Source organism: Triturus cristatus, chromosome 1_1, assembly GCF_964204655.1.
Source record: "Triturus cristatus chromosome 1_1, aTriCri1.1, whole genome shotgun sequence".
Lineage (NCBI taxonomy): Eukaryota > Metazoa > Chordata > Amphibia > Caudata > Salamandridae > Triturus > Triturus cristatus.
The window spans coordinates 180,826,181-180,839,303 of NC_140579.1; the positions used below are offsets into that span (position 1 = coordinate 180,826,181).

Genomic DNA, 13,123 nt, shown 5'->3' on the forward strand with positions numbered 1-13,123 from the left:
CCGAGGTCCTTCTATTCCCTCTTTCTTTGGCCCAGCAGGGCTCTGCTCTGGGCACTATCAAAGGCTATCTCTCGGCCATTTCAGACTTTTTACGGCTTCCAGATCATCCTCCCCTTTTCAAGTCCCCTGTTGTAAATAGATTCTTAAAAGGCATTACTCATATTTTCCCTCCTATTCCTTTCATAATGCCTCAGTGGGACTTGAACCTGGTTCTGACATATCTGATGTGTGCTTCCTTTGAGCCACTTCACAACTGTCCTCTTCGTCTTCTCACTTTAAAGACAGCTTTCCTGGTGGCCATCACCTCTACCAGAAGAGTGAGTGAGCTCCAAGCTCTTTCTAAACCTCCTTTTCTCTCTGTCCATCCGGACAAAGTGGTTCTAAGGACTCGTCCATCTTTTCTGCTGAAGGTTGTCACTGCCTTTCACATCGGGCAGACCATCACTTTACCCACCTTCTTTCAGCCTCAGCATCCCTCAAAAGAGGAAGAGAGGCTCCACCGTCTGGACCCAAAACGTGCGCTCTCATTCTACCTAGTTATTCTTTGGCTAAAAAGGAGCCTCCGGTGGTAGAGCCATTCTACCAGGGCGAAGGCAGCCACTACTGCTTTGGAACGGGGAGTTCCCTTGCATTACATCTGTCAGGCAGCTATGTGGGCCTCACTGCACATGTTTACCAAGCACTACTGCCTGGACAGCCAAGTGGCCATTCTGTTCTCCAGGCCTTTCTGGTGTGATCTTGGATCGCAGACCCACCACCGGGGTTGGTATTGCTGGGGTATCTATTCTACGGTAAGGAATCTTTCACTACGTTTTTCTTTCAGATGCACAAGTTACTTACCTTCGGTAACGATATATCTGTAAGAAACATTAGTAGTGATAGATTCCTTACCGCCCCAACAGTCCTCCCCGTTCTGCGAACTGATTTCTAGGGTTAAGGTCATCCCTTTCAGGGCCCTAGTTTCATGGCAACAGTGGTCAGTTTCTTGCATGGCTCTGCGTTCTTGGTGCGGAAAGTAGTGTACAGAACTGACGTCAGCGCGCGTGGGTGTGTCCAAGTAGCTTCAGCGACGTCATCCCGACGCCCACAACGCACGCGGAGCCGCACGACGACGCCTACCGACAAGCAGGGGTACTGCTGATGAAATCTTTCCGGATCCAGTCTGACACCTGTGGGTAATTCTAAGGTAAGGAATCTATCACTACTAATGTTTCTTACATATATATGTTTACCGAAGGTAAGTAACTTGTGCACTTGGCTTCCAAATTGTGGAACTCTCTGCCACTTACTTTACGCTGCAGCCTTTCTGACTCAGTTTTCCAAAGCAATCACAAAACTTTCCTGTTTGATGCCTCTCTTATGGCTATGCAATTGTCACTTTATCGCTAATGTGCTGTCCGCTAGTGCCGGGACACCTCCTTGGAGGTAGCTGTGGACTTTACAAATGCCATCATTGAATAGTGGTATCTGCACGTGATCCCATCCTCACAGGAGAGCTGCTGTGCAGGCTGCGCTATTGCTGAGTGTCCGCTACCTTTCATTGTACCTGTACTACAGCCACCTGAATCGCATATGTAACTGTAAACTCCATGAGAGAGTCCATAATCCATTCCCTTTCCTCTCGGTCTTTCTAAACTTTCCAAGTGGAAGATATTCTCTTTCCCACCAAGAAGCTAAGAGGAGACATGACCTCCTTATCAGTTTTTTTAGTCCAAAGTTAACTTTTGTTTTTTTTTCTATAAAACTGAATTTACCTGTCATAACTGCTTACCAGAAAAGCCTCTCACAGTCACAGTTAAATATTTGCATCTTAAAATTGGGACCTCGATTTTAACCTTTTCACAAATTGGATGCCCAGCTTTTCTCAAAGTTCAGCTTTTCTCATAGCAATCACCTTGGCACAAAGGGGTAAATCAGGTGTAAGCTTAGAATATCTAGCAGGTACTCCCAGTAAGCGTCCTAAGCCCAAAAGGAAACTGTGACCTTTTCAGAGAAGAGGAAACCCTGGGAGTGTTTATCACCCTTCCCCGTCCAATTATGCTAATATAGGCAAGAGTGTTAGGAGTCATACAAAATTGATCTGCATCTCCAATCGATAGGTGATATGATAAAGCCCCTACTCAATCCCCATAATCAGGGCACACACGAGTAAGTGGTATTTTACACAATTTTATCATTATATACTGTTTGTCTAAACATAATGTGAAGAAGGGTTGTGATTATTGTGAACAGCTCAGCAAGCAATATACACATAGTGGCAAAGGTTGGACACAGCCAAATCCTTTTTTATTGCATATCTATCAGTTAGTCAAATCCTTACCGCAGTTATGACTGTCTTCCAGCAAACTTGTGTTAGAATATTTGTATATGCCATGTCACTTAACGCTTCCCTGCATACCTTTTATTCTGTCAGCCTGAAGTCAAGTCTCCATATTCCAGCATTCTTCGTTCAGTTTGTCAGTGTCTCTAACCCCACCCAAACACAATTATCTTGAGTACTTTTCTTATGCATGGTATTCAAGAGAGCGATGATGGGTCAGGTTGTTCTAAACTCATGCTCATCTCCTTGTTTGTTACCATGGACAGTGAATAATACTGTAATAGGAGCTTGCAAGGTCCTCTGTCCTTGTAGATGCATTTCAGCTGCCATGTTTTAGAGAATTCTGATTTTCCTTTCTCTGATCTGTTAATGCGAGCATCAGAAAACACGACTAGCATATTTTGTTAGTGATGCAATTTCAAGGGCTTTTGTCTGAAAATAAGCAGCCTTGTTTTCTAGACCTTATACTTGCACCACTCACTGTTGTATGTAACTCAATAGAGATGCATTTTAAGCCATGCCACACATTTTAAGCCCATTGTGCAGACAAGCCTTAGATTGCTTTCCCTTACAGCAAGTTATTCATAAGAACCCCCTCCCCCCTTTTCTTCCTCAGATCTTCTTGGAATTTCATCCCAATAACCCTTTTTCTCCAGCATTAGGGCCAGAAATATAGTAAACGTAAAATGTGCTTGAAGATTCTACTTGGAGAAGTCCAAAGACTTGATATAACCCAACGGTATTTTTCAGTCATTGATTAGATGAACATCAATTTATATATCATGGCACCTCAAAGTAAATAGATGTTTACATTGTAAGTCTGGTTCCCATTCTGTTTGGAGAAAAGCAGTCTGCTACCTGTATCTGCTATTTGTAAAGTGACCACCTGGAAGTCAGTTCATTCCTTTGATAATCATTATAGCGTTGGATCTGACATGGGTAATATCTCTGTAATCTGTTTGCTTAGCTTTAGCTGTTTGCTACTGATCCTAATATTTAACGACTGGTGATTCTGAAGTTTGATGATGGCTTGTGGTTATTTCGTTTATCGATCCTCCTGACGGCAGTTATTTCTCTGAGGAACCTCTCTGATCCCGAGCTATAGTGCTTTGATTAGTTGTCAAACACATTAAGATTAAAATTGGTAAGAAGATATTCATCCCTTAGTTTTGCACTACCTATATGTGATCCTATTTGTTTGCTGACTTTGTCCTTCTAATATGACATCTCTCTTATCTTTTTCTTCTCTTATTGTTCTCGCCCTCATAATTCATTTAGCATATTTTTGGTTTTGTTGTCTGTTCTTCTCTGTATAACCCGTATGGTGTCAAAGTTTCTAATGCTGTCCATCATGTTGGAAAATATTGTTTTTTAATTTCCTTTTGTGTCCGCCAAGATATTCTACTATGTGTAGATTGAGAGAACACTCATAATGAAGAATTAGGAATAAACATAAGTTCATTTCTCTTCTTTCCTCGCTTCCTCCCTTCCTTCATGGTGTGTCTGTCTGTGTTCTTCTAGACATCTACAGCCCATGCTGCATTTGGTCTGTCAAGCCCTGGGAGATGATAATGTTGTCGTCCGAAACGCAGCACTCTTTGCCCTGGGACAGTTTTCTGAAAATCTGCAGGTAGGAAGAGTTTGCTGTTATCTCTCTCAATCTTGCCTATGTGTGAAAAGTTCTGCCCTTACACATCACAATTGTGCATTATCTCCAAGTTCTTTTTTAGGATTGCCATCTAATGGTGCTTGCGCCATTCATGGCAAAACTATTGTAATCTATACATGTATACAGAATTCATCTATGTAGAAATGGGGAAAAAATCTTTCTGCCATTGATTACTTCTTGTTTAATTCACATTATAGTCCTTCTACAATACATCATTCATAGTTTGGGCTGCAGACAGTCACCTTCTACCATTGGCTATTTAACAGTTTCAGGGTCGGGCCAGAGGGCAGGGATTGAGTTTTCGGCTTGTGAACTAATTTTATTTTGCCTGCTCGGGAAGGTCGCCCTGTGCACCATTCTTGTCCGCTTACATTTTGACACTGCTGATAGATATAGATATATATATAGATATAGAGCTAGAGATAGAGCTAGAGATAGAGCTAGAGATAGAGCTAGAGATAGAGATAGAGATAGAGATAGATAGATATAGAGATAGATAGATATAGAGATAGATAGATATAGAGATAGATAGATATAGAGATAGATAGATAGAGAGATAGATAGATAGATAGATATAGAGAGAGATAGATAGATAGATAGATATAGAGAGAGATAGATAGATAGATATAGAGAGAGATAGATATAGAGATAGATATATATAGATATGCTCAAACACTTTGTATATCTAGAGATGCGTACGCAGAGATATATAATATATATATATATATATATATATATATATATATATGTGTGTGTGTATATTACCTACTGGCGGTCGCCAGTAGGTAGTTATAGTTAGGACCCTGTTTCCATAGGAAATGCGCAACATTCTATTTGGAATAACTTTGGCGCCGGTCGACGAATCCTCGCGAAATTTTCAAAACTAATGGGGCGCTACGCTCCGCTCCTACCCTGAAAGTCTCGGGGGGATTCGTCAAGCGGGGGCTGAGAAAAAAGGGGGTCCCAAAACGCGTTTTCCCCATGCATTTTTCCATAGGACCTTTAGACACAGCTACAGCCCGAACGGCTGAACAGAATTACTTGTAATTTGGCAGAGAGGTAGCCATAAGGTCAAGGAAGTGCCTTTTGTAGGTCTGGTGTAAATCTGTTCAGTAGTTCCTGAGAAAATAGCATTTAAATCAATATATATATCTGTGGCAGCGCTCCGTGCGCTTACGGTAAGCTTACCGTACGCGTACGGTGCCGTGCGCGAGCGCGTTTCTGATTGGTTGTTAGATCAAAGTAAACATTCGAATCGGTCGAAACCAGGAAGTATCGGCCGCCATTTTCTGTCTCTCGCACTGAGAAAAAAAGGTTGATAACACGAAAAGGGGGCCATGAAGAGAGTTGCAGACCCCCTAGCGTTCGTCAGGGGGTTCACGAAGGACCACAAAGTATGAAAAATGAATTTAATAATTTTTAAAAAAAATCGCGGGGTGCGCGTACGGTAAGCTCACCGTACGCGTACGGTAAAAAAAAATAAAAAAAAAATAAAGAATTAACAATCACATTTAATATATAAATCTAAGGACCCCCAAGAGAGAAAAAAACAATTGATATTTTGTAAAAAATGGCGAGGCGTGCACGGTACGAAATGCGCCACGTGGGCGCTCGGTGTGCGAAGCGCACCGAGTGCCACAGCGCGCGCACGGTGTGCGAAGCGCACCGTGCGCGCAAAAATTTAAAATAAATACATAACTTAGCATTTAAAAAACCGTACAAATTCACTTAAAAAACCATAGGTTTCACACACGTTATAGTTAGGAATTTCCATTTAAAAAACCTTGCAAATTCACTGAAAAAACCATAGGTTTCACACATGTTATAGTTAGCTGTACATTTTACTCGTAAAAAACCAATGAAATTCCACGTTATAGTCAGATCAGGTAACTATAACTTGCGCGCCCGTAATCCACTGCTGATGACGTCACATAATACATCACTCATGACATGGTCAGTGGCATCACTCATGACATTACTGATGACATCATCCTTGTGATAGAGTGGCGGTCGCGCGAGTTATAGTTACCTGATCTAACTATAACGTGGAATTTCATTGGTTTTTTACGAGTAAAATGTACAGCTAACTATAACATGTGTGAAACCTATGCTTTTTTCAGTGAATGTATATATATATACATATATATATATATATATATATATACATATATATATATATATATATATATATATACATATATACACACACACACCCACCCCCCACTGTGTCCCATCCTTCTTTCGACCGAGAGAGGATTTCAGGCATAATTCAAGTGCATTCCTGTGGCACGTTTTGAAGGGACCCTTCCTGTTTGGGCTGTGATATCTACAGGACGTTGGGAAACTAACTTGGACTTCCCCGAGGTATCGGATAATCACAGCCCACCTGTGTTGTCAAGGAGTTGCTGCCAGATGGCGGTCTGGGACTTCCCAGGAGAGGCGTCTGCATTGTCGCCTCCAGCCTTAGTGACATCGGCTATGGGGGGCTAGGGTGTAGGGGACCCAATGACATTTATTTCCAGCATTTTCATGGGTTACTTTCCTCTGCGGCACATTGGATACCAACAAGGTGTACAATGGTATCTGAAAGAAACACGTTAGTTAGATTCCTCACCTTAGAATATCCCCAGGCGTCAGGCTGGATCCGGAAAGATTTTTCGTCAGCAATACCCCTTGCGCGTCGCTAGGCGTCGTCTGCGGCTCCGCGTTCGTCGTCGGCGTCGTGCGCCGTAATGACGTCGTCAGAGTAGTTAGACGCCGCCCTCGCGCGCTGACGTCAGTTCTTCTTTTTTCCGCGCCAGACAGCGCCGATCCTGGAAGAGCTTACCCCTTTAGTCACTTTTTGGACTCTTTTGTCTACTCGACTCGAACTGGTGCCGGTAGGATTCCTGGGTTTAAAGCCTGTGACTCCTGTCACCGACTGATGTCGGTGACGGACCACCACCGCCGGTGCCTTTACTGCCTGGGAACCGACCACGATGCGGAGTCGTGCCTCGACTGCCAGGCCTTGACCTCGAAGGCTAGGCGGGAGCGGTCCCGCAAGCTTCTCGAGCTCCGACACTCGGCTCCGCGCCGTTCAAGGTCCCGGTCCAGGAGGAGGTCGAATTACCGGTCGCGGATCCGCAGCCACCATCACCGCTCGTCGGGTTCCAAGTCTTCGGGTAAGTCGAAGCATGGTAAGAAGTCCAAGAGACGACACCGCTCTTCGGACTCCCCTCGCCGGTTGCGCGACTCGGTCGACGATCCGGGTGGTACCACCCCCGCGGCTCCACCGGAGCCGCGTCCGTCCCCATACCCACCGGTTTCTGGGACTGACGCGACTCCGGCGGAGATCAGTGCCTTCCTCTCGGCCATGAGGGGCCTGGCTCCGCCGTTGACGCCTGCCGGCACGACTTCGGGCTCGACTGGGCGGCGTAGCGAGCCGGCGGCTCCGGCACCGTTGTCGACTTCGGTCCCGACGCCGCAGGTCCCCGTGGGATCCAGGCCTGAATCTCAGTCGGTGCCGTTTGACCTCACGACGTCTCCTCCGCTGGCGCCGACACCGGTTCCACCCCCGGCGCGTCTCCGGACGCCGCCGTTCCCCGGTTCAGCCACGGTGCGGCGCCGGTGCGGCGCCGTCTGGTGCCTTATCAGACGCCCCTGGATGACAATTTCATCTACCGTCCGGCTCCGGTTATTCCCCCTGTTTATCAGGAATCGGATGACGGGGGCGACTAGGAGGGGTCTGAGGACCCTCTGGCCATGCAGGCCGACTTATCTCAGGACAGGGCAGATGAGCTGGGGGATGCCAGTGGTCTGGACACCTCCCCGGACACTGGTTTCATCTCTCCTCCGACTGTGGCTTCGGAGGAAGGTGCTGCTTCTTCCGTGGTGCTGCGCAAGGCGGCCGAAGCTCTTGGGCTGGAGCTGCCTGCTGTGGCCGTGAGTGTAGGAGAGTAGGGTCTGCAATCCTATGATCACCCAGATTTTTTTGCTTTTGCTTCATTGGTTTACGACTTTCCCTGGCTGTGGGCCTGCCAATCAGACCCACAGCCTAGCTGTTCTCTCTCGAAATTAACACACATGTACATTAGCTGCATCCACTAATTGGAACTGGGCCGCCTTGTCAGTCCCTGTCTTAGCATACCATAGGTATCCAGGGCATCGGTGTACCCAGGGCCTACCAGGGGCTGCATCATGTATTATGCCACCCCTGGATGGCCGCCCAAAGCTGACACAACTGGCTGCACGACAGCTGGGGCAAAGTGGTGTAATCACCCGTTGCTGTAGGTGTAGTATTCCTACACCTAACCCTAAAATGGACACATGGATTCCTATCAGTCACTCCTATGGCAGGCCTTATCAATCCTGAAGGCAGAGTGCAGGGAATCATGTGGGACGGTGCTCTGGCGCGAGCTGAGCCCGTCGACGGCTTGCGGAACCAAGACCTAATAGCCGTTCCATGGTGACGCGGGCCAACTACTTTTAAATGCATTATAATTCTTGCGGTTATTTGCTAACTTTGGCATCGCATCACCTACACATGTCGAGTAAGGTGTCATACGAATTGGAATACGAACCCCTCGCCAGTTCTGGCGACGGGGTTAGCATTCCCCCCTTTTAGAGGGGCACGACATGGAAGTAACCTTGAACCCCGGTTAAAGTTGACTCAAGCCTCAGCATCACAAAATGGATGCTGCCACCAGACACAAGTCTGACCTCCTGCTGCTGGGAGACCTTCCAGCGAGGGGAGCTTGGACAAAGGGTTTCCTGTCGAGGGCGGTGTTAGCACCATCCCAGACAGGGTTTGTGTATCCCAGGTAGGCAGGGCTGAAAGGAAGGTGATTGCAAGTGGCACCCCGGTGCTCACTGTGCATAGCCCGGCTCAAACCAGTTTCGGGGGCACACCAGCCCCTGAGCTGGGGCGAAGCCGGACAAAGGATAGGGGTGTAACCACCCCCCTCCTGGTCCCACCCATAGGTAGGACCTAGTCACGGGCCAGCCCCTTTTTCCTAGAATAAAGGTGGGAGCGGGTCCCCTTCCCAAATTGGATAATTCTGAATCTTGAACTACTTTCCACGAAAGGAACTCTTGACTTTTCTGAAGACTCTCCCTTGTGGCTAAGGAGTAGCCACCCTGCACCAGCAGGCACCAACTAAGCGCTTGCGGTTTGCTGTACGTCTCTCCCACGGATCAAGACTGCCCAGCTCGACGAGACCCGGGTTCCCTGCCATCTCTGACCTCTACCTACATCGTCAGCCCAGCTGAGATTCGTAGGTGTGACGAGACCTGCGGGACCGGCCATCTTCAGGACCTGCACGACGCTTATCTAACACGCCCACCGAGGGACCCTCGAGTGAGTGTACCTAGGATTTGAGAAGCCCTAACCCTGAGCGGCTCCAGCACCGAAGCCCGCCTCCCCAGCATCCACGAGATCTGCGTGGGGGCCCTTCTGCTCCTCGCTGTTCACCGCGTTGTCCGACCACTCGCCGACCGGCTTGTGGCCCTCTTCACGACGCACCACGATAGTTTGTTTTCATCACTGGTCTGGTTGCTCCAGACTGGCCCTTGCTCCCCTTCAACAGAGGAGTACCTCGGACCCTCCTGGTCCACTCCAGACGCCATCTTGACTCCACCGCGTGGGTTTGCCACTGCCAAGACCTGCTGCCCCACTCCTGGGCCCAGCATCATCGACGGCAGACACCTCCGTGGGACAGCTCGCCCTCCATCCTGGTCGCCGCCGCGCCTCCTGGTCCGAGGAACAGCCGAGTCCGACGTCATCCACTCACCTGGTCGAGGTGACTTCAGCCGGTACCTTCCTGGTACCCACACGATCGCTGGCTAGCGGTTGAGAACTGAGTCCCCTCTGCTTTCAGGTTTCCTTCATCACCGATCCAGGCTTGGATCTCGCTGAACATCTACACTGGTCGCCTGCCAGCAACTTCTTCTTTCAGGCTCCTGAGACTACAACGAGGACTCCCGACATCTTGCCGAACCTCACGAAGCCGCAGCCTCTGGGCTAGGTAACTCGAGCATTTCGGTGCTCCATCGCAGGTTCGCTCTACAAGTGTCCAGTTCCTTTTTCGCTTAGTCCCACTGATCGGATCACTCCGGAATCAGTAACTCCAGACTCTAACCACTCGCATTTCACCGTTAGCGTAGATGGTTTCTCGTGCCCTTCGGGCATTTGTGTAAATTGTGCAACTGAAGTATTTTCTAAGAGTTTTGTAGTGTGCTTAGCTCCCTGACTCATAAAGAGCCAGGGTAGTCTTGTTATAAATAAATATCCTTTATTTTCATAACAACTTGTGTGGTGTCCTTTCACTTGACGTTCAAGGGGTATATGTGATGGTAAACAGCTGGCTTAACACGCCCTCTAGAGTTTAGCCTAAAGACTGCTCGCATCCACGCTACTAGGATAGCTGGTCTAAAAGGTTGACTTACAACCAATCATCAATGAGGGTCGTTTGGAATGATACACAGTGATCACTAGAATAGTGAGCACTACATATCAGGCCAACTTCTCACAGTGAGGACTAACCTCCTCACTGCAGTGCTTCAACGGTCGGCAAGCTCCTCGGAGCCTCTGCTGCAGTTCAATGAGGCACTAGTGGACGTTCTGAAGGGCACCTGGTCCAAGCCCTCCACAGTACCTCCTGTGGATCGGAACATGGCCCCGCGCCACCGCCCTGCTCCGGGCGACCCCAGTTTTCTGTCCCAATACCCCAAGCCCGAGAGCCTGGTTATCCAGGCCTCTACTTCCCAATCCTCCTTCCCGTCCGCTCCCCCGATTCGGGAATCCAAGAGGCTGGAACAGTTCAGTAAGAAGCTGTTCTCTTCCCTTAGTTTGGGACTGCGGTCCTTGAACACCGCTTGCCTCTTGGACCGTTATTCTCACTCTCTGTGGGATACAGTGGAGGACGTGCTGCCCCAGTGTCCGGAGGAGGCCCGGACACGGCCTGCCCAGGCTCTTGCCGACTGGCGGGATGCAGCGCGACATGCTATTCGATGTGGACTAGACACTACGAACTCGCTGGGTAGGGCGATGTCAACCACAGTGGCGCTCCGCCGCCACGCCTGGCTGCAGTCCAGGTCTTTCTCAGGGGATGTCCAGAGCACCCTCATGGATATGCCCTTTGATGGCACTCGCCTTTTTGGCGAAAAGGCGGATGGTGCGCTTAAAGGACTCCCGGGCTACAGCCAAGTCCTTGGGGCTCTCGGGGCCGCGACTGCAAACTTCCGCTTTTCGTTCCTTTCGTGGCCAAGTAAGGGGCGCCCCCTCACGTCCGCCTTGCCACCGGCCGCAGAACCAACCTGCACGTGGACGTGGATTCTGCCGAGGCGGTACCGGGGGTCAACGTGCCGGTCAGTCCACATCAAGCCCGGCAGCATCCGCCTGATAGCCCTCCTAGTCCGTGCTTTCAGGCCCATTCCACGCGAGTGGGAGGCAGAGTTCGCCATCACCTGCTCCACTGGCGTTCCATCACGTCGGACAGGTGGGTGCTGCAAATCGTCCGAAGGAGCTACTCCCTCCCCTTCGAGACTACCCCTCCAGCCATGCCACCGCAGTGCTACCGCATGTCGGGGAATCACTTGAATCTTCTACAGGAGGAAGTTGCAGCCCTCTTGGCCAAGGGGGCCGTCGAGCGCGTTCCTGGTCCAGAAGGTCGTGGTTGCTATTCCCACTACTTTTTGGTTCCCAAGAAGGGCAAAGGGGGCCTACGCCCTATCTTGGACCTCAAGAGCGTCGACGCCTTCCTCCGGAAGGAGAGGTTCAAGATGCTTACCCTAGGTCAGGTTCTGGCTGCCCTGGATCCAGGAGACTGGATAGTAGCGTTGGACTTGCAGGACGCTTATTTTCATAGTCCCGTCCTGCCAGCCCACCGGCGTTACCTGCGGTTCACGGTGGGTCAGGAGCATTTTCAGTTCACGGTGCTCTCCTTCGGCCTCACCAGTGCCCCTCGGGTGTTTCACGAAAGTGATGGCGGTGGTCGCAGCTCATCTGCGCAGATCAGGGGTTCCAGTCTTCCCCTATCTCGACGACTGGCTGTTGAAGGCGGGCTCGCCCCATCAAGTCGTCTCCCACCTCCAGACTACGGCCGACCTCCTGCATTTGCTGGGGTTCTCCGTCAATGTGCCGAAGTCGCATCTGAGTCACTCACAGAAGCTCCTCTTCATCGGCACGGTTCTGGACTCTACGCAGTTCCGGGCTTATCCTCCGGAGCAGCGGGCCCAGGATATTCAGGCTCTGATTCCCATCTTTCAGCCTCTATCCCGGGTTTCGGTCAGGTTGGTTCTGCGGCTTCTGGGTCTGATGGCCTCCTGCATCCTGCTAGTGCATCACGCCAGGTGGCGAATGCGGGTTCTGCAGTGGGACCTGAAGTTTCAGTGGGCCCAGCATCGGGGCAACCTGTCCGACCATGTCTTGATCTCGGAGGGCACTGCAAAACAGTTGCAGTGGTGGCTCACGGACCGCGATTGGATCAGCGGCAGATCCCTCTCCCTACCCCTCCCAGAGGATGTAGTAGTGACTGATTCGTCCCTCCTGGGATGGGGGGGCGACATGGGGGAGGCGGAGATCAGAGGACTCTTGTGTCCGACGGAATCTCGGCTCCATATCAACCTTTTGGAGCTGAGAGCGACCCGACTTGCACTGAAGGCATTCCTTCCCTCTGTCCGGGGAAGTGTGGTGCAGGTGTTCACGGACAACACCACCGCCATGTGGTATTGCAACAAACAGGGCGGGGTGGGGTCGTGGACCCTTTGTCAGGAGGCTCTGCGCCTCTGGACATGGCTGGAACATCAGGGCATCACCCTGGTGGTTCAACACCTGGCGGGCTCTCTGAACGCCAGGGCGGATGAACTCAGCCGCCGGTGCATGATGGATCACGAATGGCGTCTCAACTCGGACGTGGCGCAAGGCCTCTTTCGGCAGTGGGGAGAGCCTTGGTTAGATCTATTCGCCACCGAATAGAACGCGCAATGTCAGCAGTTCTGCGTGTTGGAGTTTTCAAGGCGGCACTCGCTCGGGACGCCTTTCGTCGCAAGTGGAGTTGCGGTCTGTTGTACGCCCTTCCGCCTATACCACTTCTGCCCAGAGTGCTGAAGATCAGGCGCGACCGGGCCCAAGTCATCTTGGTGGCTCCGGATTGGGC

The 13,123-nt window shown here is 50.0% G+C and overlaps 1 protein-coding gene across 1 annotated transcript in view; it reads left to right on the plus strand.

Moving 5' to 3' along the window:
• The window catches only part of IPO4 (importin 4), a 3,494,625-nt gene that overhangs the window by 1,673,087 nt on the left and 1,808,415 nt on the right, over positions 1-13,123 (plus strand). The window contains exon 13 of the mRNA XM_085624107.1: positions 3,842-3,950. Within this exon, the coding sequence (XP_085480233.1) occupies positions 3,842-3,950 (109 nt within the window). The remainder of the gene's footprint in view (positions 1-3,841; positions 3,951-13,123) is intronic.